This window comes from Lepidochelys kempii, chromosome 20 (genome assembly GCF_965140285.1).
Source record: "Lepidochelys kempii isolate rLepKem1 chromosome 20, rLepKem1.hap1, whole genome shotgun sequence".
Classification (NCBI taxonomy): domain Eukaryota; kingdom Metazoa; phylum Chordata; order Testudines; family Cheloniidae; genus Lepidochelys; species Lepidochelys kempii.
In genome coordinates, this window is record NC_136399.1 from 2538854 (window position 1) to 2562708 (window position 23855).

Below are 23855 nucleotides of genomic sequence, written 5' to 3' on the forward strand. Positions count from 1 at the left end.
TCAGCCCCCCCGCGCTACAACTCCCAGCGTGCACTGCGACCCGCCATCTTGGAAAGCGCGACTCTGCCCCCTGCTCTCGCGAGAGCTCCCCCGGGCGCGCTGCACGCCGGGAGCCGTGGTCTTCGACGCGGCGGAGGGCGGGGCCGCTTCCCCTTCGCGCGGCGCCTGCCGGGAGTCGTAGTCCGGCGGCTCAGCAGGCGGGGACTCGCCTCCCCAGCGTGCCCCGCGCGGAGCCCGCGCTCTCTCCGGCTCGCTCGCTCCGGCCGGGTCTCTCCTCAGGCGGCGGCGGCGGCGGTTCCAGCGCGGGGCGAGGCCAGGCCGGGCCCGGGCGGCGCCCACCATGTCGGGCGAGGAGGAGGCGGCCGAGCTGACCATCGCCGAGGACCTGGTGGTGACCAAGTACAAGATGGGGGGGGACATCGCCAACCGTGAGTGCGGGGCCCGGGGGGCGCGAGGCCGGGGCGGGGGGGGGACGTGACGGCTCTGATCCGCTCTGGGCAGCGCCGGGGGGGGCTGGGACCCCCGGGGTGCCCTGCGGGACCCCCCCGCTAATGGGGGAAAGGCAGCGCCCCCTCCCCCCCAGGGCCATGCCCTGACCCCCCCACGAGTGGCCGGGGGGGCCCGGTGGCAGAGCCCCCCCCGCCCCCAGTTTAGGCCGGGGAGGGCCCAGTTCCTTCCCCCGCACCTCGGAGCGCCCCTAGCACATGGCCCGGCCGCGCCCCCCCCAGGCTGGAGTGGCGGGGGGGTTCCTAGCCCCCCCCCCGCCTTGGACAGCCAGGGGGCCGGGGGGGGGCAGCCGGGCTTTCCCGGGGCCGCGAGCGCCCTGCCCCGGCCGGGAAGTGCCGCCACATGGCCCGGCGGCGCCTCCGCCCCTTGCCATGTGCGGCTCCCGCCGCCCGCCCGCCCGCGTCCCGCCGCCCGGGCTTTTGTTCCCGGGCCCCCGGCGGGGCTGGGGCGGGACCCCCGGGGCAGAGTCCCGCCGGCGTCTCCCAGGCCCGAGCCGAGCCCGGCTGCGGGGCGCAGCCGGGACCCGAGACCCAGCGCCCCGCAGGGTCCCTGCTTCGCGCTCGGCTTCGGCCCCCAGCTCCGCTTCCTCTTTATTTTTATTTTTATTATTATTATTTTTTGCTTCATCATTCATGGTGGCAACTGGTAACTCCGGAGAACAGTGACAGCCGCTGAACAGTCTGGCCGGACTGGTTTGGAGTCGGGATCCACCGGCCTTTCAGCGCTTCCTTGATGCCCTTAGCAATCGCTGCATTTAATAAACTCCCTTTTAAAGACGGATCCTGCTGAAGGAAGGCTGTGGCGGCATGGGGAGCGGGCTCATTATTAGTAGATTGGGTGGGGGGTTGCAAACATGAGTCTTACCAGCCATGTGTGAACGTGTATCCGCAAGCTGGATTTATTTAACTCCAAGATCTAGACAGTTTGTAGTGCAAACTGACATACTTGGCTCATGGATTGTGTTTTCTAAATGGACAACCTACCTAATTCTCAATTACTGAGGGACAACCTCCACTCATTGATATATTTTGCTTTCCACAACCAAATCTCTGTGCAACTTTTCATGAGTGATGTTACCTGAGTATTCGGATTCTGCTATCTAAACTATTGTTAAATCTATTCATCTAAATTTGGGTTATTGCTGATTGTGGACTCTATGGAGCATATGACTTTTAAAAAGAAACTTTGTATTTGTGGATAATCTAAGCACTATACACAGATGTACAGACACTCTTTTCCCAACCTGTGTATTATATAATTTTTTTAACATTAGATTTACTAAATTCTTTTAATCTGTTCAGATCAGTTTAATGGCATGTAGGGGACACTCCTCATGGGAAAGTAAAATGGTCACAGTACTTTTCTGTACATCATGGTTGTAAAACATTCAAAATCCAGAATAGTGACAAGGTTTTAAATTTTCCTGATTTTCTCTTAATTTCTTGACAACATAGTACATGTACTTAATGATGTAAAGTGCTTTTAATTCATGGAATGAGGCCCTGTATAAGTACAAAGTACAGTTAATAGATGTTCCTTGGCCAGTGCTATTAAACTGTTTTGTAACTTTCCCAGTCCCTAATGGATATTGATCGCCATTTGTTTTGCTTCTGTGTGAATTTTAACACTTCATATTTTCAGGCTGCCCATTCTTCACAACATGATGGCATACAGAAAATGCTGTTTTTGTGATGGTTTTTAGATATACTTAAAAAAACCACTTCCAAATTTACAGTTTTTATGTAGTACATGGGAAGGTGATTGTATGAGGAAACGATGAATTAAGTTAAAAAAAATTAAGTAGGCTCTTCCCCCACATAGAAGAAATTGGGGAAGATATTTCTGAGCAAATGCCTTTTATCCAGAGATCTAAAAGCACTTTACAAAATTGTAAGCTTCACGGCTCCCTTGTGAAATAGATAAGAATTATCCACTTTGTCAGAGGAGGGGGGAAATGAAGCCCAGAGGTGAAGTAATGGCATAGAGCCAGTGGTAGATCTGGAAGCAGAAGGAAAGCCCTGGCTCCCAGTGCCTGTACATACTGACTATTGGCTAATGCGCAAACCTGTTTGCTGTTCACTCTCACATAATCCCAGAGACTTCCCTGGGACTACTCTTGTGAGTAAGGCAATCAAGATTTGTTCACAGATGTGACGCTGGAGTACTTCAGCAACAGCCCCACGCTTTGAATATTTTCTAGCCATTTATAAAAGAGAGAAATTTACCTTGTATTCTGTGATGGGATCTGAGCATCCTGATAAAGCCCTTTGAAGCGATCGAAAAGCAAAACTATAATACCTCCAAAACAAAATCCATGCAGTGTTTTGTAACTTGGGAATATAGTGTTCTGTAACATCTGGTGCGGCACGTTGTCTATGAAGTTAGGAAGAATGAAAGGAAGCAAAGGGTTAGTTCGGAAACGTTTCCATGTGCAACTGCAGGAAAGGTGGCTGCACGGTGTTAAGGCTAACATAGGTAGCAAAGCTGCACTTGTTCTGTGCTGTTGCCAACTCTGGTGCCAAGTGACCTGTCCCAATGAGAAACTATATATAATAGTCCTTGAAACCCACAATAGCAGCCCTTGTTCCTTTGATGTGTGACACACACTGTCTCCTGGGTCATTTTTGAACCTGTTTCTAAAGCCCTGACTTCTGAAGGGAAGGAATGTGGGAATGCTTCCACTTGACTCCTTTATTAAACAGACCTTGCTGTGTGTGTGTAGGTGGGAGTGGACAGGTGTTTGACATTTCAAGGACATCTAGAGTTCAACACTTCAGGTGTGCAAGTCGCTGTGAAAGTTCACATGCTCTTGCAATCAGAGCACGGTAGTGCTTGCTGGACTTCCTGAGTCAGTGTCTATGGATGCCAGTCGTAAAAAATAATTTTAAAAAAATCAAATTTGTGCATGTTTGGTGTACTCATTGGGATGAAAAGTTGAGCCACCAATTTTAAACCTTCCTGCAGCACTGTCATCTATGAAGGGTCTCTTTTTTTAAAGTTGTTGGCTGTTTTTTAGTTAACGCATCCATTTCAGATTCAACAACACTGTGTGTTTGAACCCAGGGGTCCTGCGCGCAGTGGTTGAAGCAGCTAAATCTGGAGGGTCTGTTCTCAGCCTGTGTGAGAAAGGGGATGCCATGATCATGGAAGAGACTGGCAAAATCTTCAAGAAGGAGAAAGAAATGAAAAAAGGTAAAGTACAGTTTCAAGGGTTCCTTTTTCAATGCAGGGCTCTTTTCTTTTCTGTTTGTTTACATCACACCATACAGTGAAACTACTGAAATCCATAATGAAGATTACTTTCTGAATGCTGGATTCCAGGCTTCATGCTTATCACGGTCGCCCAAAAAACCCTCACCCCACATTTTCTTCTAAGGAGCAATCTACAGCAGCTTCCACACAGCACTGGTTAGTTTGAGTTTCACACTTGAATTGGCCATGCCCACTGAGACAAACTAGTTTTGTTTTGGAGACAAATGCCTTGTCTCTAATAAGACCCACCATACTTGCTGGTCTGTAATTTTCACAAGATTTCCATGGCTACATAAAGAGCCATGGTGAGCGTCCTGGTTCCTGGCCCTGGATATTTGAGGTCTCTGTCTCTTGAGAGAAAGATGATTGCTTTAAACGCAGTTCTTCCATGTTTGTCTGTCTGGGCTGCAGTTGGTCTGACGCTGAGAGACGCAGCAAACGTTTGTTCTGTGTTTTGGCCAAAAGGCTGTGCCCAGAGCAATGCTTTAAAAAAATCCGTGCCAAACCTCAACTGATCTATGTCGGTACTTCAGTGCTTTGCATTTCAAAAGCACTGTACGCCATTCATCAGTCCTCCTCCACGGACAGGTGCTCAGCTGAGGAGACAGACACCCTAGAGGCTTTGATTTTCCCCGAATAGGAGACAGCAAGTCACAGCCAGAGCTGAGATAAAAATTTTGAAATTCATGACTTCCTTACTTGTGCTCCGACCCTCAAACCATATTGCCTTGTGGTCTCAATTGATTAGCTGTCTCCTCACTTGTATGTCATAAGAGTTGCTGACCTGTTTAGCTTTGCTTCAGTCTCACACGCTCCAAACGAGCGGAGTTCTGTTCTTGATGAAAGCACTCTGTTTGTTTTAATGTACTACATCCGTATCTCCCATATCACATACAACGTAGACAATTAAAACAGCAATAGGGACAGTTAAAAACAAATGATCAAGAGACTGGTTCTCTTCTAGAGCTGACTTGTTTTACCCAAGTTCAAGGCAGATGCCTGAGTTTATAGTAATCAAATGTTGATTTTCCACATTGACATTCTTCCTGAAAGATCTCAGAGAGTTTAGCGTATATGCATACTAAACGAATCACACAAATGTCTGTCACCTCTGGGCTATTGGTGTGCGCTGTTGATGAGTTTAGGACAGGAGGTAAAACCAAATACTGTAGCCTATGGAAGCTGAAGGGGGGGTTCTAGTTACTCCAAATATAATTAGTTGAGTTGGATCTTTAATGACTACAGGTGATCAAGACAGTGCTTTTGCATTTAATCTGAAAGATGGCACCTCCAGGAGCACTGTGATCCCTAGAACGGACGCTCAAGTGTAATGTGTTGATGTCTGGGGGAATTCCTCGTTCCGTGGCGATCTCTCTTTGGGCACTGACAGGCCCGGCTTAGCTTGAGCGAGCTGCCGAGGTCGCAGCATGAGCTAGCGCAGCTCTGGTATTATACCGCTTTATTCTCCAGTGCGTCGGAAGAGACTAACACTAGACTCCTGGTTGTATCCTGCATATGTGCACAGCAGGTCGAGGCTTTGAATCACGTGTGCACTTGGACCCAAGTGCAGATCGCTTGTTTGCTGCTCTGTGAGATGGACCATGGGGTGCTGGCTGCATGGAGTCCTGTATGTAGTGCATTGGCAGCAGGGTCAGTATCTCTGAAGTGCACGCAGGTGCGATCTCACCACTATTCCTTTTGTTCATAGGTATTGCCTTCCCGACGAGTATATCGGTAAATAACTGTGTCTGTCACTTCTCCCCCTTGAAGAGTGACCAGGATTATATCCTCAAAGACGGAGATTTGGTCAAGATGTAAGTGTCTGAGCTATGTTATTGTGAGTTAAATGTTGGCTTCTGGCTTCTGCTGTTTACTGCTGCTTGATCTGTTAAGTGTGTTTACAAACTGCCTAACTCTAGGAAGTATTGGCCTGGCAAGTGATGCATTTGAAACATACCCTGCTCCTCTAATGTGTTTAGAAGTCATAAAGAAGTTTCCTGAGCTGTGAGGCCCTGCCTGCAACTAATCCTGTTTTTCCTCTTTGTGTTAGTGACCTGGGCGTCCATGTGGATGGCTTCATAGCAAATGTAGCACACAGTTTTATCATCGATGCAGCAAAGGTATGTTTCTTGCCTGTGGCTTGAGTGGAGATCTCTCCCATGCTACTTTCAGATCAGGCGAGGTTCAGCAAAAGCAGGATATAAAAGCCCACGCTTGAGTGCCCCTGGTTGCAGAGAGAGCACCTGACGTTGGCAGCAGAGCAGAAGTCTGTGCATCAATGAGTTTGGAGAACATTAACAGAAGCAGTGTGAAAACCAATCAATCAGTATTCACCTTCTAAAAGCCGGAACGCTGAACTGTTTGAACGTTAAAGGAGATCAAACACAGCACATGTGAAACAAATCAAATGTTCGCTGAGCTGCTGCAGGTGACCTGCACTTACCGGCTGATCTGGGGGGAAAGTCTGAGGGGACAGTGTCCTGGGTTCATGGAGCAGATCTGTCAAACTGGACTTGCTGCACCCAGCTGGCTAAGGTTGAGAATCCTGTTCCTTCTGCCACCACAGGAGGCTGCTGTGTTCACCTTTGCAGCTCTGAGCTCAGGTGATTTGGACAGCAAGTCAGATGGCCTCCAGACCCAGTCCCTACTACACACTTCTCCTGCCTGAACTTGCAGTTCACTGGCTTGCAGGTGGCTGTATTCACTCAGGGGCAGCGTGACATGTACAGGCCTGGTGTGTGCTGGTGGAGATGCTTGCAGGACGTGGGTGGTTGATGGCACAGTCCATCTGTTGCGGCGTAGGGAAGTCACGTACGCAAATAGCATTCAGGGGACTTGCCACCTAGGGGAAAATATATTTGTAAAATTTGAATAAACTTGTCATGTAAACAAACTTTAAACTCGCGTTTCTACCTGTAGCTCCCGGAGGAGGATGTTAGTGAATCATAGACAAGCTCCTGGGGGCAGCAGTTCTCTCATGAACATGTTGATTGATACTAGGGCTAGATAATAGAAAGAAAAGAAAGAGCCCTTAGATCCGCTTTTGCCTGCTAAAGGACGATCTCCAGGGCTTTGTCCTGTGTGGTTCTGGGGTCTCAAGCAATGGCAGACACGTTATACAGCGCTCCTGCCTGTACCTCTGGCATTTACATTTCAGTTTTTCAATGAATTTCAGCTGCAGCTGGCAGTAGCTAGCCCCTTTGACAGAGTGGAGATGGCTGAATAGGCTGGGAAGTTTGAACTCTCCTCTCCTCAGGGTCCCTTCCATGCTTAGCCTGAGATTGGTTAGCAAAGTGGGTGGGAGGGAGGGAAGGGCGTCCTGCCATACTACAGATGGAGGATTTCAGTGTGAGGTCAGGATAGGAGCTCCCACTAGCACAGAATTCATCCTAGAGAGGGGGGAAAAGACATGTTTCAAAAACAGACAACTTTTTCCAGGAAACCCCGGTGACGGGTCGTAAAGCTGATGTTGTCAAGGCGGCTCACCTCTGTGCTGAAGCTGCCCTGCGCTTGGTAAAACCCGGAAACCAGGTGAGAATGGTTTGGCGCTGCCCAGCTGTATCTAGAGGGTCAGGAATGCACACGCACGCCCTCCCCTTGCTCTGTGGCCCTGTACATGTAGAAATAGAAAGCTGTGACCTTCTCTGGAAGGGGTGGATCAACTGTGTGGGGAACTACAGCCAGCTGGCCATAGACAGCTGAGCCACATTCTGGGGTGAGCACGAGCTATGTGGCGTGGAGTGTTGTGGCTTTAATGCTGTGTACAGCATTAACTGTCCAGCAGGATTTGAGCTCTCCTTGGGAAGAAGCCATCGTTACACAAGAGCTTGGTACTACTGCCTGTGGGTCCCTCCCTGAAGACAGCTGAGCACCCTTAGCCATTTTAAGGGTTACGAGTCACTGGCAGCAGACCACATGGTCAGATGAACCTTGTTTCACAGGGTTGGTGGCTTGCTTTTCAGTTTGAGGTGTGGTGAGCAAGAGAGCCAAAGGGAGTGAACCTGTCACGCTTGCTGGCTTGTGTCTGTGACCTGCATCTTGGAGGGTTTTGCAGATACCTTGGATAAGCCAAAGGGCTTATTTAAATGGATAAGATTTATGGGGTTTGCACCAATTTCCTTGGGAGACTGTCACATTCCAATAGAGCTCACTGTTCGGGAATGTTTCCTGATAATTGGCTTAAATTTCTCTCTCTTGATTTCTTGCCATTCCTCTTAACCATCCCCCTTGGGGCCCTAAACCACACTTCTGTCCTTGGTGTTCGCACTTCTCAAATACTGTTGACATTCTCCTTTCATCCATGTTACCAGCCCCCGACCATATCGACTTACTATGTGACCTGTGGCCTGTGAATTAATCTTGCTGGGCTTTAGCTCCTTGTCTGTAAATCGGGATAATGCTCCAGTCCTTTCTTCCACGCTTGGTTTATCCTAGTGGTATCCGCATTGCAGATTAGGACCTGTCTCCTACAATGTGTGTGTACAGTGCCTAGCACCATGGGGACTTTGGACCACTGCCATAGCACAAAACACACCTTTTTTTCTTCTGGATTTGTATTTTTGCTGTTACCTTGTCATTTTTGCGAGTATAAAACAACACAAAACCTGTGATTGTTTCAGCTCCCTAAATGTTAGTGGATGTTGCAGGAGCTGTTAAGTTAGAAAATGCACTGGTTTCATTGCAGAACACAGATGAAATCCCTGGTGTGTCTGTGGCTTGAATTTTAAAATCTTGACTTGTTCTCCTGTCTTTTTACTCCCACAGAACACACAAGTGACAGATGCCTGGAACAAAATAGCGCACTCGTTTAACTGCACGCCGATCGAAGGTGAGGTCTTGCTGAGTTCAGAGCAAGTGACAGCCAGAGGAGAAGTAAAGGTGCACTAATCCTATCCAGGGAGCCCTGGCCTACTCAATTCAAAACCTTGGGAAGCTTTTGACGGTTCTGAGTAGGGCTCCATGTCTGTTGCGGATTAGGGCTCTGGTGCACTCTCCCCCAAGCTTTCTGCAGGCTCCCTGTGAGACTGGGCGGAAATCATTTAACCTCTGTGCCTCCAGTTTGCCCGTTGGTACAATGTGGATGTTTAACTGTGTAGGTGAGGGAATGTGTTTAAGTTGCTTGGGGATCCTTTGCTGAATGATGCTATAAGGCAGTGTGTGTGTGCGGCTCCTGTCGATCGTTAACTGGTTGGCGTTTTCTCAGTAATACCATTCTGAATCGGAGAGTAGGAAGTTGCCCTTGGCAGCATCTTAGACAAATCAGATCATAATGTTTGAACAGGTGTCTGGGAGCTGAGCTCACAGTTCTCAGTTAGGTTCAGCTTTGGAGGGGTTAGATTCCCATCAGTAAACATCAGTTTCACTGTATTCAGACAAACCAACGAAAAAACAGTCATTGGTGGGTCACTGAAATGTACAGATCAGCAAAGTAAGAAAGGAAAGGGCTGCTTGACAACTTAGAGCAATGGTCCCCAAACCTTTGAGGGTCCTCCATCCCCTTACCCCTGTCCGTGTCCCCCCTGGAGCATCTGGGGTGTGTGGACAGGGATTAGGGGGCCACAGGTGGGGGCGTGGTCTGGAGCAGGACTGCAGCTAATGGATGGGGCTGGCATGGGGCCAGGGACGTGGGGGGGCGGTGATGGGAGCAGGGCTGGGGGGGCTCCCCTCCAACCCCCATGGGGGCTGGTCTGGGCCCTCCCCCCCATATCCCACACTTTGGGGATCTCTGACTTAAAGTTTGATTTAAGAACAGTTACTTTGTGTGTTTCGACATGTGATGTTGACAAATTATGTGTTTTAGTGGTTAATAAGCTTTGATTTTTTTTACCATCATTAAATAATTGTTTGACCTCCCCATAAATTCCTGCAGCTGTGAACATTTAAATGGATACAAATTGAAAGTAAATGCTTAAATATAAACATGGAAATTATCTATCAAAATTATAAACACAAATGTCTGGACAGGTTCTGTTATCCTGTTTGTTTGCTTGCGGAGTGATGTGACTGTCAGTTACTTCAGCAACAAATCACGTCGCCACTAATCAGTTAAATCCCAGGACATACTGTAGCAGGCTTGTTTTCTCAGCTCGCTGCAGAGAGCTGCAGTTCCAGGACTGGGCTGTTTGTTGAGTGGGATGTTGTGTAGGTCTCGCCAATGCTTTGCTCCGCGCTCTGGGAGAAAAACATCACCTCGGCTGCAGCGAGGAGGCGGCTGCTCACGCTGTCAAGGGAGGTCAAGCAGCCACTGTTTTGGAAACAGTCGGGTGCCGTATTTATGCGGTCACTGGCAGTAGCAGCATTAGACCCAGTTTATGAAAACAAATGGAGCCGTTTTCTGCCTCGGCTCTGATCTCTTTGCCATTACTGGCCGCAGTCCTTCCAAAATGGAGACATGTTAGTTTCCGTGTTGTGGCTGATGATTTGGGAAGCAGATTAGGAACGGCCTTTTGGCTTTTCTTGATGAATCTGAATTCTAACATGTACTGCAAAGCAGACAGGGAGACTGAGTTGAGCCCAAAAGTATTTGCTGAATGCCCCATTAGCTAGACTGTGCAGGGGGGACATAAGTAATCTAAACATTGGCAAAAACATTTCTGCCTCCATGCAACCCTGGATACACTCAAGAATGTGTCGTTCAGAGACATTGGATGCTGGTAATTCCCATGCAACTGCTGATTCTCCCAGTAGCTGCTGTCCCAGGCTACAGAGACTGCAAAGAAGAATGTCAGCTTGTTTAAAACACATGATGCATGATTTTGGGGGGGGCTTAGACCATGTCCTCCTGGAGTCACCGCTGAGCCGATGTGATCTGATGGTTAGACTGTTGTGCTGGGAGTTGGAAGTGGTACAAAGGAATCTATCTGTGGCTGTGCCTAGGACATGGAATTACCCCTCTAAAGTGGGGACCTTTGCTTTATGTCACAGAATAGTTGTGAAACTTAATGAATGAAGCCGTTTGAGATCCCTGGACGGAGGGGGTGGTAGAAGGGCAAACTGTCTCAAATTTTAGTTTTGCTATTCTCCCTCTAGCAGAAAGCTTAAGGGCATGTTCTTGGAGCGTTAACAATGCAAATCACTCTGTAGCTGGTTTGCAGCTCTGAGGTGCTGATGGATTCTCTTAACTTGGCAGGGATGCTGTCACACCAGCTGAAACAGCACGTGATTGATGGAGAGAAAACTATCATCCAAAACCCTACAGACCAGCAAAAGTAAGTCTCCTCTCTGGGATTGTCACTTCTATCAGTAGTATTGCGAGAGGGTGAGAGACCAGATCTGCAGTGAGAATCACCTCTCTTTTCTAGTTCCCGTCTTGTGGTACCTGGCTGGGTGGGATAATGGGTGTTCGTTAGCCCAGAGTCTTCCATTTTTTCTTACATTAAGGTAATTTATGATGCTCTGCCTTGGCAGCTTGGGATGGGAGGTAGTGACTGAAGGTTGTTACCCCCTAAACCTTTTGCTGGCATCTGTGCAGTCAGCTGGTCTCTCTAGAAAGTGTCCCCATCACTAAGTCAGTCCTTGGCCTCTGCGACTGCCAGCAAAATCGCCAACCATTTCCAGTTGTGACAGTGGATTGCTTTAATGGTGTGGACACAAGTTCACCAGGAACTAGATTGAGACCAATCAAATTAGTTCCCATAGGCTGCCATTTTCAGTCACATCTTGGACCTAGATATCCCATTTCCTTCCACCAGCTCCCCCCTTTCCTTCAGGGATAGGTTCTGGTTGTTTAGACCCAACATTGAGGATTTTTGGCTTTTTAAAATCTAGAATCTACTACTTACCTTGGAAGGACCATCTTCGTGTTCTGGGTTTGTACAGCGCCTGGCACAATAGGCCCTGGTTCATGCTTGGGGCTCCTAGGTGCTACCATACAAATAACAGAATAAATTTTACTAGAAAAGTTTCTGTGACATTTGTTTTAAATATCTTCAATTAAAATCAATCTGTAAGCTGGAGTCCGGACTCTCCAGCATTGAGCTAATGCAAGACATACTGGAAGTGAAAGTGACCCATCTGTGATCTAGGCTGAGCCAAGTGCAGAGAGTAAACAACATAAGTGATTAAAAAAAAGTTTCTTAAAGTCCCTTCCATCTTAATGATTGAAGATGGTGCTGGTGGCCGGGGCAGCGAAGGATTCCCTGAACGATGGCTGTCTGTCAGGTCTCTAGAACCACAGCAGAGCACCTCCATGGAGCCTTACCTCTATCTCCTGTATGTTGGTTTGATTACGCTCCTCTAATTGGTGTGTAAAGCATCACGTGTGCTTGTGGCACTCTGTACGCGGCCCTCCCCCTGCCCCCAGCTCTGTACTGCAATATTATTAGAGCGAAGGAGGTTTTCCCTTGTAGAGATGTCTCACTTTGCTCACTCGCCAAACCTCTCCCGCCTAGGAAGGACCATGAAAAAGCCGAGTTTGAGGTCCATGAAGTTTACGCCATTGACGTGCTTGTCAGCACTGGGGAAGGGAAGGTGAGTGTCCTTCAGCACGCTGTCACTTTATGCCCGTGGGGACTTCAGAATGGTCCCTTGATCTGAACGTGGCATTGGGAGCCAGACTCTCAGCAAGAGTTCCACAGCTGATCCAATTACTTCACCTCCTTGGGTCTCCATTGCCCTGTGTGTAAAATGGAGACCCCCTCCGGGAGAGCTGGGAGTGTGTGTGTGTGAAGCCCTGTGGAGTACCGAAGCCCCAGCATGCACTCAGTCCAACTGTCTGTTGGTTGTGTTTGTCTCGTTTGTGTTTTTAGGCGAAGGATGCTGGCCAGAGAACTACCATTTACAAAAGGGACCCCTCCAAGCAGTATGGCTTGAAAATGAAAACCTCCCGTGCCTTTTTCAGCGAGGTGGAGAGGCGCTTTGACACTATGCCATTTACTCTCAGGTATTCTCTCTTCTTCCTTTCATGGCCTCCCCATCTGCCCAGAATAGGGGCCTTGCAAGAGCCCTCACCTGGTTATTGACAGCAAAATCGGTTTGACAGCTGCTCTGCCACAGAGGGTGCTGTTATGGCAGGGTTTGCTGCAGCTGGACAAGCCATAGGGAGGGGATGTGATTGACTTTGACATTTTACCCCGACCAGGAGATTCAGACCCCTCTGGGGTCTGTGAGGATTTGAGACCTTCCTGTTCCTTGTGGGGGGTTGCAGCTGAAATACAGTCCTGTCGTATCCACAGAGTGGAGTCAAAGCTGTGGCAGGATGTCAGGATGCCCCCTTTTTTTGACTGATGTGCGCTTTAGGAAAAAGAAATTACTTCCCAGGTTAATGCTCCATTTGTGCCTCAGATCGGTGGGCTTTTTCTGGGATTCTGCGTTCACTTAGCTCCATTACCTTCCTGAGCTTTCATCCATGCACCTGCTACCAGCAACACACCGCAGCAGGGCTGGCCTCTAGGTGGGGAGGGGCCAAGTAACATCTCCAGCCAAACCCCAGCGGGAAGTTAGGCAGCGTGGTTGGGTCTGTAGCTTGGCTCACAGGGCTTCCCCCTTCTCTGGTGAAAACAGTAGTCCGTTGTGCAATCCTTAGAGCAGCGAGAGAGGCAGAAGCTCAGGTCTGTTTCTCTCTCCCTTTCTTGCAGGGCATTTGAGGATGAGAAGAAGGCCAGGATGGGGGTGGTGGAATGCGCCAAACACGAGCTGCTCCAGCCTTTCAATGTCCTCTATGAAAAGGAAGGTGAGTCCGTTAGTGTGGGGGGCTTGCAGGAGAGCAAAATGGCTGGAAGAGCAACTTCTGGTCCCCTCAAGGGCTCTGATCAGACAGGTTCCCTCTGTAGCCATGTCCCCGCAGGGTGGTGCTGTGCAGACACGTGCTCCCAATAAAACAGGAGATTTCTTCGCTAAGTAGCTCTTAACCCCTTGGTTGCCAGGTCTTGCGTAAGAATAATTCTGGTGGTGAGATCTTTTGGACAATGGGGGATAATCTCCCCGGTGTGGTGATGGAAGCGCTGTCAGTTTGGTTTACTTAAAGGTTAGCCTGGAGGACCTACTTTAGGAATGATCCTGTCCTGAGCGGGGAGGGACGTAATTGAAACACTACAAATGCAGTAAGAAAAGGAGGACTTGTGGCACCTTAGAGACTAACAAATTTATTTGAGCATAAGCTTTTGTGAGCTACAACTCACTTCAGATGCAGTGTTAGTTTACCGATTGTCCCAGCAGATGCGCCGGTGGGAGAACATGGTGGACTTTGGGTTACGCGCTGTTCCCCCACCGTCAATGTGTAGTCCAGCGTGTTGGCTCTAACTGCGATTCCTGCTTTACAGGCGAGTTTGTCGCCCAGTTCAAATTCACAGTGCTTTTAATGCCCAACGGTCCCATGAGGATAACCTGCGGCCCCTTCGAGCCGGAGCTCTACAAATCCGAGTTTGAGGTTCAGGATGCAGAACTGAAGGTCAGTCCGAGGAAACACGTTTGCTTCCCTGATGTGCATAGAATTGCATGAGTCCCCCCAGAGTAGTGGGTTGTTCTTTATTCTCTCTCTGTCGTTTGGATCTGTAGAATCCCCCGGTAAGGCAGGGCTGTGCTTTTATCCCCTGACGGGGACGGAGGCCCAGAGAGGCCAAGCTCCTGCAGAGGCAGAGTGAAGGTTTGATGAGAAAGCCGAGCACCTAGTTTTGAAGCTGAGCGGAGCCAGCTGGAGCTGTCTGGGGGCGTGGTTCTGATGCGCTGCTCTGCACATGTGAGAAGGTGGCAGAGGAATTCAGAGCAAAGAGGAGCTGCAGTCTGGTTTCACGGGGTGGTGTCAGGAACATGATCTCCCGCAGGCTCGTCCACAAATGGCACCTGCTTGGTCACGGGTGTGTCGTCCTTTCCTGCACGGCCGTGGGGATTCAGAGGGGCTGTGCAGATCAAGTGTCATTGCCCAGCCCAAGCCGTCCAAGACGTGCTGCTGTTCCTTTATGGCTGGCAAAGGCTTGTTTTGCTATGTTGGAATCTCCCTTTTTCCCCAGTCAGAGCAAAGAAAACGGCTCTCTGCCCTGGCTGCTTACCTTCTCTTCCTCTTCCTAGGCACTGCTACAAAGCTCCGCCAGCCGGAAGACCCAGAAAAAGAAGAAGAAGAAGGTAATTTGGCTGTGTCACTTCATAATGGCTGGATCTCACACACATACAGGTTAACTGCATCTTGGGAGACCCCAAACTCTTCACTCAGGCCTTAGCAAAAAGATATTTTGACTCCTTGTAGCCTAGCAGAGCTCTTACAGCTGTGGAAGAGGGAGATGGATTCTGTTTCGGCTCATGTGTTGATCATGGGATTATTCGCTCCATCCCAAATTCTGCTTTCTTCACTGGCCGGGGGGTGACTGACTAACTAACGCCCCTTTTCTGGAGGGGAGTTGCACAGGTGTAACTGAAAGCAGAATTTGGTCTGCAGAATCTTTACCACTGGCCAGGCCAAAGAGAACCCAGCACGCCTCACAGATCCCAGAGTGAGTTTGTAACACTGGAAGGTGGAGAGACTGTTGTCTTGCTTGTAAACTGATCAGCCTTGATGTGGAGTCATTGAGGAATAGTGACTTGTAGCCTGGTATCAAAGCAGAGCTGCACTCCGGGAGATGTCAGCAGGGAAAGGGACTAGATCAGTTGAGAGCTGGTATTGCTGATAAGGTGGAGAGCTTCAAGAGACTTCTCTGGGTGGGGGAAGAGAACTCTTCTTGCACCAACACTAGTGAGATCCTGGGAAGGGAAGAAACGCCCAGTGCTCCTGACAGGAGATGAACCAAATTAGTGGGGTTGGGGAGGGGAGGCAGGCGGAGGCTGGCCTTCGAAAGGGAAGGGTGATGCTGAAGCAAATGGAGTATTGCAGGCTGTCAGACTCCAGGGTGCTATGGGCCTGTGTCTCTCCAGGTTCTCTCCAGAATTAGTTAGCGGTTCTCCCCCCGAAGCAGAGTCACTTATCCCTGCTTGGGTTCGTTTCCACAGGCATCTAAGAACGCAGAGAACGCCACCACGGGGGAAACAGCAGAAGAGAACGAAGCCGGCGATTGAACGGCCCCAGCTCCCCTCATGTAGCACCCGAGTCTCTCGCACGTCCCCCCCCCAAAAACGAGAAATAAAAATCTAGTGCTGTCTGTCTCTTTACACCCCCAATGACAGACAGCCTGGACTTCCCACTGACAACAGCCAGCTCCGATTGACTCTGCTCTGAGGGAGGATTCACTCAGCAACTTCAGACTGCTTTCAAACAAACAAAAATAATAAAACCAGGAGTAAAAACTAGTCTATCCCCCACTCTTTCTAACCTTTGATACCACTCGTGCTTGTTAAAGAGGTGAGTGACTACACTGTTCTGAGAGAGGGGGAGTTAGACAGCTCTTCTTTTCTCTTCCTCCTCCCTTCCTTCATTTCTCCCTTTAAAGATTTTGTGAGCCCTCTTGGTGTGGGGGGGGGGAAATCTTCAGTTACATCTGGCAACCAACTGATTTAAGCCTGAGAAGTGCCATGTGCTTAGGGAGCCGGTACGCAGGCATGGTATAACACCTCTGCTTCCCAGCACTCCCCCTGCCCGCAAGGACATTTCTCTTCTACTTAAAACTGTTACCTTGGTGTGGAATTTTTCACTTTTTTTAGCCTGTATATTTAAAATTGGGAAAGTCGTATCTAATTTTATGTCGCGTCGCCCCCCCCCCCCCCGAGACTGTAGACCGTTCAGCCTGTTGAGTGTTGGCTTGCATTGGTTTCTGTCTAAGCTCTGTTTTTAATACACAGGTATGATAAGCTTGTTTTTAATTGAGACTGTCATAACGTAAGGAAGGAAGCACTCAATTCAAGCCATTCTTCCCCACTAATCCCTTGCAAAACTCCTCCTAAGGGCAAGAGGCATCTGGAGCACCCACCAGCTTCAGTTCAGTACCTTGCCAGCGTTTTTTAACTTCCCAACGTCACGGGGCAGTTCAGCATTCTTTTTTTTTTTCCCCCATACACCAAAACAGCTGCCACTGCTTATGTTGTATACAGTCAGCTTTTTCAGAAGAATGCCCCTCTCCTTCCCACACGCCCTTCTGTGCCATGAAAGAATTTGGGAAACGCTGCAGAAGTGAGCAGACCTGGGCTAGACTTCACTGCTGGGAATCTCTTTTCTATAGTACGTCTTTTTTTAAAGCTGTCCGGTTGAATTGTACGGATCTGAGTGGGGGTTTTGTTATCCAGCCAGGTCTCTGTCTAAGCACTTACTGTAGCTGGCTTGGAAGGCCTCCTGCCTGTTAAACAATACCCTTTCTGATGAGCGCACCTGTGCTTTTCTGCAGGTCAACTGCTTCCTTGGCAGTATTTGAGTTTGAAAATTTAAACAAGAAAAAAAGAACCTTGCAAATGCTACCAAAGTTTACGTCAGTAAAAGGAAATAAACAAGATTTTTCCATCTGTCTACAAACTGCTCCCATTTCTAAACTGTGTTCAGCTCTTGTAGGGGATTGGGTAGTAATAGAGATACCGTGGGCTATATTCTGAATGGATGCAGGGTAGCTGCCATTACACACTGAAGTGGCAGCGAGACGTGCCTGTCCAAGACTTTGAAATCGCAGGTTGGCTTAGTTATAGGCTGCTCCCAAATGTTAACCATGAGCTTAAGGGAAAATAAAGATGCCTTGTTCCTGAAGAGGAACATTTTAGCATTTATAAGCAATACACTGTCTATTGCCTTTGGTAAAGGAAGGGCAGGGCTAATCTTTCTCATTCACAATACCGATTGATAAACCACTAAGACTTGCTGGAGGTTTATTTAATTTTCTATTTTTACTTTGAAATAACATTGGGAAAAGATGTACCTCTCGAGACAAGGAAAACAATTCTAGTTGTGAAAAGTTTGAAACAAAATTCCCAAGAAATATTCTGTAACGGATTTTTTTTCCAAATAAAATGGACTAGTGACACTGCTGTTTGGAGAGAAGAATGGCTCTGCTGTTTTGGGGTCTGTGGTGTTGCGGCGGGCGGGGAAGGAGTATGTGTAGGTGTATGAAAGAGAAGAAATGTGGGCTGTATTAGTTCTGTAATCCATTTCACCCGAAAAGGTTTTAAGGCATCTTGCACCACATCCTGTGCAGCATCCTTGAAATGCAGCCACCTCTGGGGTGGAGGCAGCTGGACAGAGCATAGCATGCTCTGCAACAGTGGGGAGGAAAAAATTTGACCAAAGGCAGGGATCTTCAAATCCCTTCAAATCCAAAACCCCACTTTAGAGTTTTGGGTATTGCCCAACAGACTCAGGCGTGAAAACTCCCTTACCTCCTTTGGAAGGTCAAAGGGCCTAGTTAACCCTGCTGGGGTTGGTCCGAGAGAGTTGGGGCATTTCAAATTCTGATGTTAAAGTCATCAGGTCATTTTAGCTTCATAGCTTCTGGTGAGGGTCATCCAGCCTGGCTGTACCACAGGCAGGAGGCAAAGGCATCCCTGAGGGTGTATTCAGTGCGTGGATGTTTAGCATGAGAAACTGACCCTCTGTTGCTGTCTGATCCTAGTGCCAGAACAGTTATTTAGTTGTCCTTTTAAATTCTGGTACGGTAAATGCTCAGCCCCTTGGTCTCATTCATTGTGCGAGGTTAACGCATCCAAAGAAGTGTGGGTGGAGAAAGCAAGCGTCCCTATGCTGGGGATTTTTGCACGGAATATCCCTGAGGTCAGTCTGAGTAGGGTCGCTAGGATTTTCACCTGCCTTGTAAGTCTGTTCCAAACCCCATCTGGCAGCAGCAGAGGGGTGAGTTGTGGCACAAATGCCTCGGCTCAGCTGTAGGTTCTTCTCTTCTGCTACTGTCACCTTATTGCTGCGTGGCCCTCAGGGAGCAGATGTTGCCATGTCTCGTGTAGTAGATTAGCCAGCCTGAGTGTGACAGGGGGCTTGTGGGTTTTATCCCTGCCTCTCCCTTGCTCTGATGTGGATCAGGGAAGTCTGTTTCTCCACTCCTAGAATAGGTCTAATGCCGCATCTCCATGGGTGGCTGTGAGGTTCGAGGGCTGTTTGTAAAGGGCTTGGAGATTCACAAATGGAAGGTACTAGGGAAGGACATTGCTTGTTTTCAGTGCTGTCCTGTGAGCGGCTGTGATTGGGGGCCGGGGGTGGGTGGGAAGGGGAGAATGGTGGAGACATTTATTTTTTTAAATAGGAGGAGATGTAACAAAGTCAGTGGTGCTGCTTTTTGCCAGGCAAAATGGTGAATTGGCAGGAGCTTGTTGACTGTTCCAGTTACGCTAGGTGTTGAAACTGAAAATCTACTAGAAACGTGAGGTCCAGCATTGGCCTGTTGTGTGTTCTCACCCACCTCTGGCTTTGTGGCAGTTACCTAGAAAGTCAGAGGAAGGCTGCTCCAAATGGCCTCTTGGTGCACTCCTGTAGGATGGGCTCAGAAAGTTTCTAGACTGACGGGGAAAAAAAATTGCATTCAGTGGTTTACTTTGCACTAGAATCTCCCTGGACATTAATGCCTTTGGACCAGTTTGGCTACACCCAGCTTGTCAGAGTCCTTGTTCAGAACCTCCTTGACTGCTACAGTCATCTTGTTACCACTGAAATGCTTCCCACCAAGGTCATCCTTCCACTTGGGGACCAGGCAGAAGTGTGGGGGAGCCAAATCTGTTGAACAGGCTGGGTGGGGGAGCAGCTGAAAGCCACATTTGGTCACTGTGATCACAGCAACCTGGGATCTGAGAGAATTTCGGGGCCAGCTCCAACATGATCATTGGCCCCCTCCCATTTCATTCTATTGACACAGACAACGCAGCCATTTGGGGGGCCCTGCTACAGGCATCCCCCCGCCTCCCTCTTGTCAGCCTCTGGCTAGTTTCTGATTCTCTTGGACCAAGCTACTGGCTTGTGTTCCTCTGCATCTCCCCTTCTGGCTGAGCTGGAGCTGGGGTAACTGGTCTTTGCAGCACAGGAGTGGGTGCATTCGCATCTGCAGGCGTAACCCTCGGTATGCATGGGTGAGGGCTCTGTCAGGGCCCGATTTGCCGAGGATACGAGTCTGTTACAGCCTTAGCTGCTCTGCTTTAGCAGCTCCCCTCTTTCTGCAAGGGGCCCCAGGGGGGCAGCTAGCACCTCTGGCTGTGATAACACTGGGGATTGGCAGAGAAGGGGGCCCTATGGCTTGCACTTGCGTGTGGGCGCCCTTTCCTTGCGGCAGATGAAATTCAGTGTTGATAAATGCAAAGTAATGAACACTGGAAAACATCATCCCAACTCTACAGATACAATGATGGGGTCTAAATTAGCTGTTACCACTCAAGAAGGAGATCTTTAAGTCATTGTGGAGAGTTCTCTGAAAACATCCACTTAATGTGCAGCGGCCATCAAAAAAGCGAACAGAATGCTGGGAATCATTAGGAAAGGGATGGATAATTAGACAGGAAATATGTTGCCTTTATATAAATCCATGGGCTGCCCATATCTTGAATACTGTGTGCAAATGTTGCCCCATCTCAGAAAATATATAGTGGAAAAGGTACAGAAAAGGGCAACAAAAATGACTAGGGCTATGGAACAGCTTCCATATAGGGAGAGATTAATAAGACTGGGACTTCTCAGCTTGGAAAAGAGATGACTAAGGTGGGATATAGTAGAGGGCTATAAAATCATGACTGGTGGGGAGAAAGTAAATTAAGTGTTATTTACTCATAAGACAAGAACTAGGGGTCACCCAATGAAATTAACAGGCTGCAGAAAAAAGGAGGTATATTTTCACACAACGCACAATCAACCTGTGGAACTCCTTGCCAGAGGATGTTGTGAAAGCAAAGACTGTAACAGCGTTCATCAAAGAACTAGAGCAGTTCAATGGGTGACAGGGGATGGATCACTTGAGGATTCCCTGTTCTGTTCTTTCCCTCTGGGGCCGCCGGTCGCTGTCAGGACACTGGGCTAGATGGACCCTTGGGCTGCGCCGGTATGAGCCGCACGGCCCTTCTTGTGTTAACACGCGCGGGTGCTCTTGCACGTGTTGGGCCCTTGGTGTTGCACACCAAACACTTCGGCCTGTGCACTGCGTGTCGGGGGGGAGTGAGACTTGGGCCCCTGGGGTGTAGCTGGGGCGGGAGGGCGGAATTGGGCCTTTCACCTTCCCCCCCCCGGCCCCCTTGGAAGTTGCGGTCTTTACCCCTCCCCGCCTCTGGACTCAGCTGGGAGGATTTGTATTCAAAATGGAGGCGGGTGGGCGGGAGAAAACTACACCTCCCGTGCTGCCGCGGGGGCGGGAGAAACTACATCTCCCGTCATGCTCGGCGAAGAGGGCGCGCGCGCGCAGCCCCTCCGTGACGCTGCCGCCCCGCGCACCCGCTTCCGGAACTGGCCTATAAAAGGGGGCGGGCGGCGCGGGCCACTCTCTCTCGGCTGTTGTCGCCGCCATTTTGTCGGAGCGAGGAGGCTCTCGGCGCCATCCGCCGCCATCCGCGGGCACTGAGCCTGGGCCGCCATGAGAGCTAAGGTGGGTGGGGCCGGGGCCTGCTGGGGGAGCGAGGGGGCTGGGCCTGGCCCGGCGGGAGGAAGCGGGGTTATGGGGGGGGCCCCTTCTCTTCCAGTGCTGGGGGCGGGGCCGTGCAGGGGTCGGGGGGTAGCTGCCCCCCATGCTCGTGCTGCAGGGGGAGCCCCCCCCCCACAAGCCCTGGGCACTGGCCGCTCCAGGCACGTGGGGCTGGGCTGGGGGCTGATTCCCTCCCCCCCCCCCACCGGGCAGCTGCCCCCTTGGGGCAAGGGGGGGCCCGGCGGGTTCCCCTCTGCCGGGCCCTATTGCTCCGCGGACCCTAGCCCGTGTCCTGCCCCCCAGCAGTAAATCCCCAGGGAAACCGGGGGCGATGTGCCGTTCGCTGCCTTCGCTTCCCATCGGGCACCGTTTCTTTGCTCCGCGCAGGCGGTAGCGGGGGGGGCTGGAGACACGTGGGGGAGGTTGAGCTCGCTGTTAATAAGCTGCTGACTCTTGTGTGTTTCCCTCTCTCCTCTAGTGGCGAAAGAAGCGTATGCGCAGGTATGTGAGCTCTGGTTCTGACTTGTTTGGCCCGGTGCCTGACCGGCCTTGCCCCACAGGCTGCTCCGCTGACTGACTCTTTTATAAAACCTAAATCTTGTGAGCTGGCCCTCTCGGAAGGTATTCACGTGCCTGGCTCAGATGGTTGATCACGCTTGGTAAATAGGGAGTGGGGGGAATAGGGAGTTAGTTGCCTGTCTTGATGTTAGCACTGCATCCCACATCCCTCAGGCGGATTGGGGAAGGTTAAAGTACATTTATTTCTGTTGTGTCTAGAGGCCTCAGCTGAAATTGGGAGCCCACGGTGCTAGACCCCATAAAAACTCGGTCAGACACGGGCCTTGCCCCAAAGAGTTTGCAGGCTAAATTGATGAGACAAGCCGGAGGGTGTAGGCGGTATAAAGTTCTGTAGTAGGATTTGGGTTAAATTCCTGTTTCTACTGCACACATGGTTGTATGACTTTGAGTAAGTGTCTCGTACCTCTATTCCTCTTCTGTAAAATGGTGATAAGGCTACTTCAGGGTGGGGAGTGAAGAGAGAAACATTGATACATGTGAAGTGCTTTGTGGTGTATGACATCCTAAACCTTTAAATAGGCTGCATCCATTGTAAACACTGCTTTTCTTGGGTCGGGGGGTTATGCAGAACTAAACCTATTTTATTTCCAGTTAATATTTCTTCGCTCATCTGGCAGTGCTGTGTAAGTATAAGAGCAGCCAGGCCAGCTCAGAGCTGAAACTGCCTGTCTCCTCTGGCATTTTCTAGCTTTGGTGTAACTAGCTGTTCTGTGTTAAGCATGGCAGGTAAGGGTGACCTGTTTTAACTGAGGGATCAAATTTATTGTAGGAATTAGTACATCAGGGGTTTACACAAGTCTCTCCTTATTGTATATGTTTAAAATAAGCCATTAAAACACTGTAGCAAAGATGCAAAGTTCCTTTTCCAGACTCCAGACAGAGTAAACATGCATTTGTTACTGTTTTTAGCTGTTCGAGTTTCTGCTCTGCTTTTACATAAGATCTGAAACTTCCGTTTAAAACTCTGGAAAGGCAAGCAGGAGTAGGCTTAAGTCTAGACCCTCTCCTTTCCCCGTTTCAAACTGTCCTTAGCGGTAGAGCTAGCCTCACTACTGAAGGTGCTGTCCTTGTTGGTATTCTGTCCCCAGAAATGTGGACAATGAAATAGGTTACTCAGTTTCTCGTAATTTTACTCTTGTGCACTAGGGTTAGGTAACAGACATTGCGGGGTTCTAGTTCTCTTTAAAAACTGCACATCGTAACTTTTTTCCAAAACTCTTGACAGGCTTGTCCTTACACGAAAGGGGTTTGGCCTGATAACGACTTGTTCAAAGTCTGTTTAACCAGATAGCTTTGTTACTGTGCTGATATTCTTTCTCTGATGGGCTAAAATTGTCTTTCTCAGGCTGAAGCGCAAAAGGAGAAAGATGAGGCAGAGGTCTAAGTAGATGTCTTCTCTGCCGCTACTGAGGCTGCAAAGCAGAGCAAAGAAACGTGGGAGCTTGGGTCGCTGACCTCCAGACACAACTACTTCCTGGTGTTGGTGATAGGAGTGCTTTCCTAGCCGTCTCCAAGAGTTTTCCATCTTAAGAATGAAGGTCTCATCTGTATGGGTGGTAGCCCTGAGCTTTGACGTTCTGGACTGGTTCTGGTCTTTGTAGTTGAATGTGGCAGGTATACAATAAAAACCTGGTTTGGCTGGGAATTCAGCATGTTTTTTCTTAATGTTGTGTTTAAATAGCCCCGAGTTGATTTTAATACAATCTCAATGTGATCTCTAGGCATGTATGTAACTTGACTTTTAAAGACGCTTGACCTGCATCATTCAGCCCTCTTCTGGTTGGCTTTCTGGGCCCTTTCCCAATACACACTGTTGCATGGCCTGTCTGAGAATAAGAATCCACTGAATATAGAAATCACTTTTGCTGAAGATGTGACTGGGGAAAGGGTTCAAATGTCCAGGCCACCATGCAACACTGCTGTGAGTTGTATGAATGTGGTGCACATATACCCTGCTGCACTTTTATGCAGGTGTAGCCTTCAGAATTAACCGTGCTGGGTTCACACCGGTCTCTGAACAGTGACTTCCCAGTATAAGTGTTGGTTCTTGTGCTGAGAGCATGGATAGAATGTAAT

General features: G+C 49.3%; 1 protein-coding gene and 1 long non-coding RNA gene across 2 annotated transcripts; both read left to right on the forward strand.

The window, feature by feature from the left end:
* Positions 1-227: 227 nt before the first annotated feature.
* Positions 228-17648, forward strand: PA2G4 (proliferation-associated 2G4). Its single transcript, XM_073319302.2, has 13 exons — positions 228-428; positions 3571-3699; positions 5468-5573; positions 5810-5879; positions 7198-7290; positions 8524-8587; positions 10889-10967; positions 12150-12228; positions 12507-12640; positions 13335-13429; positions 14019-14146; positions 14764-14817; positions 15676-17648. The coding sequence occupies exons 1-13, from the start codon at positions 341-343 to the stop codon at positions 15739-15741; spliced, it is 1185 nt and encodes a 394-aa protein (XP_073175403.1). The 5' UTR covers positions 228-340; the 3' UTR covers positions 15742-17648.
* A 3383-nt stretch (positions 17649-21031) lies between these two features.
* Positions 21032-23424, forward strand: LOC140901091 (uncharacterized). The gene is made up of 3 exons (XR_012155769.1): positions 21032-21164; positions 21679-21701; positions 23125-23424. It is a non-coding gene; the product is annotated as an uncharacterized LOC140901091 (long non-coding RNA).
* The last annotated feature ends 431 nt before the right edge of the window (positions 23425-23855 follow it).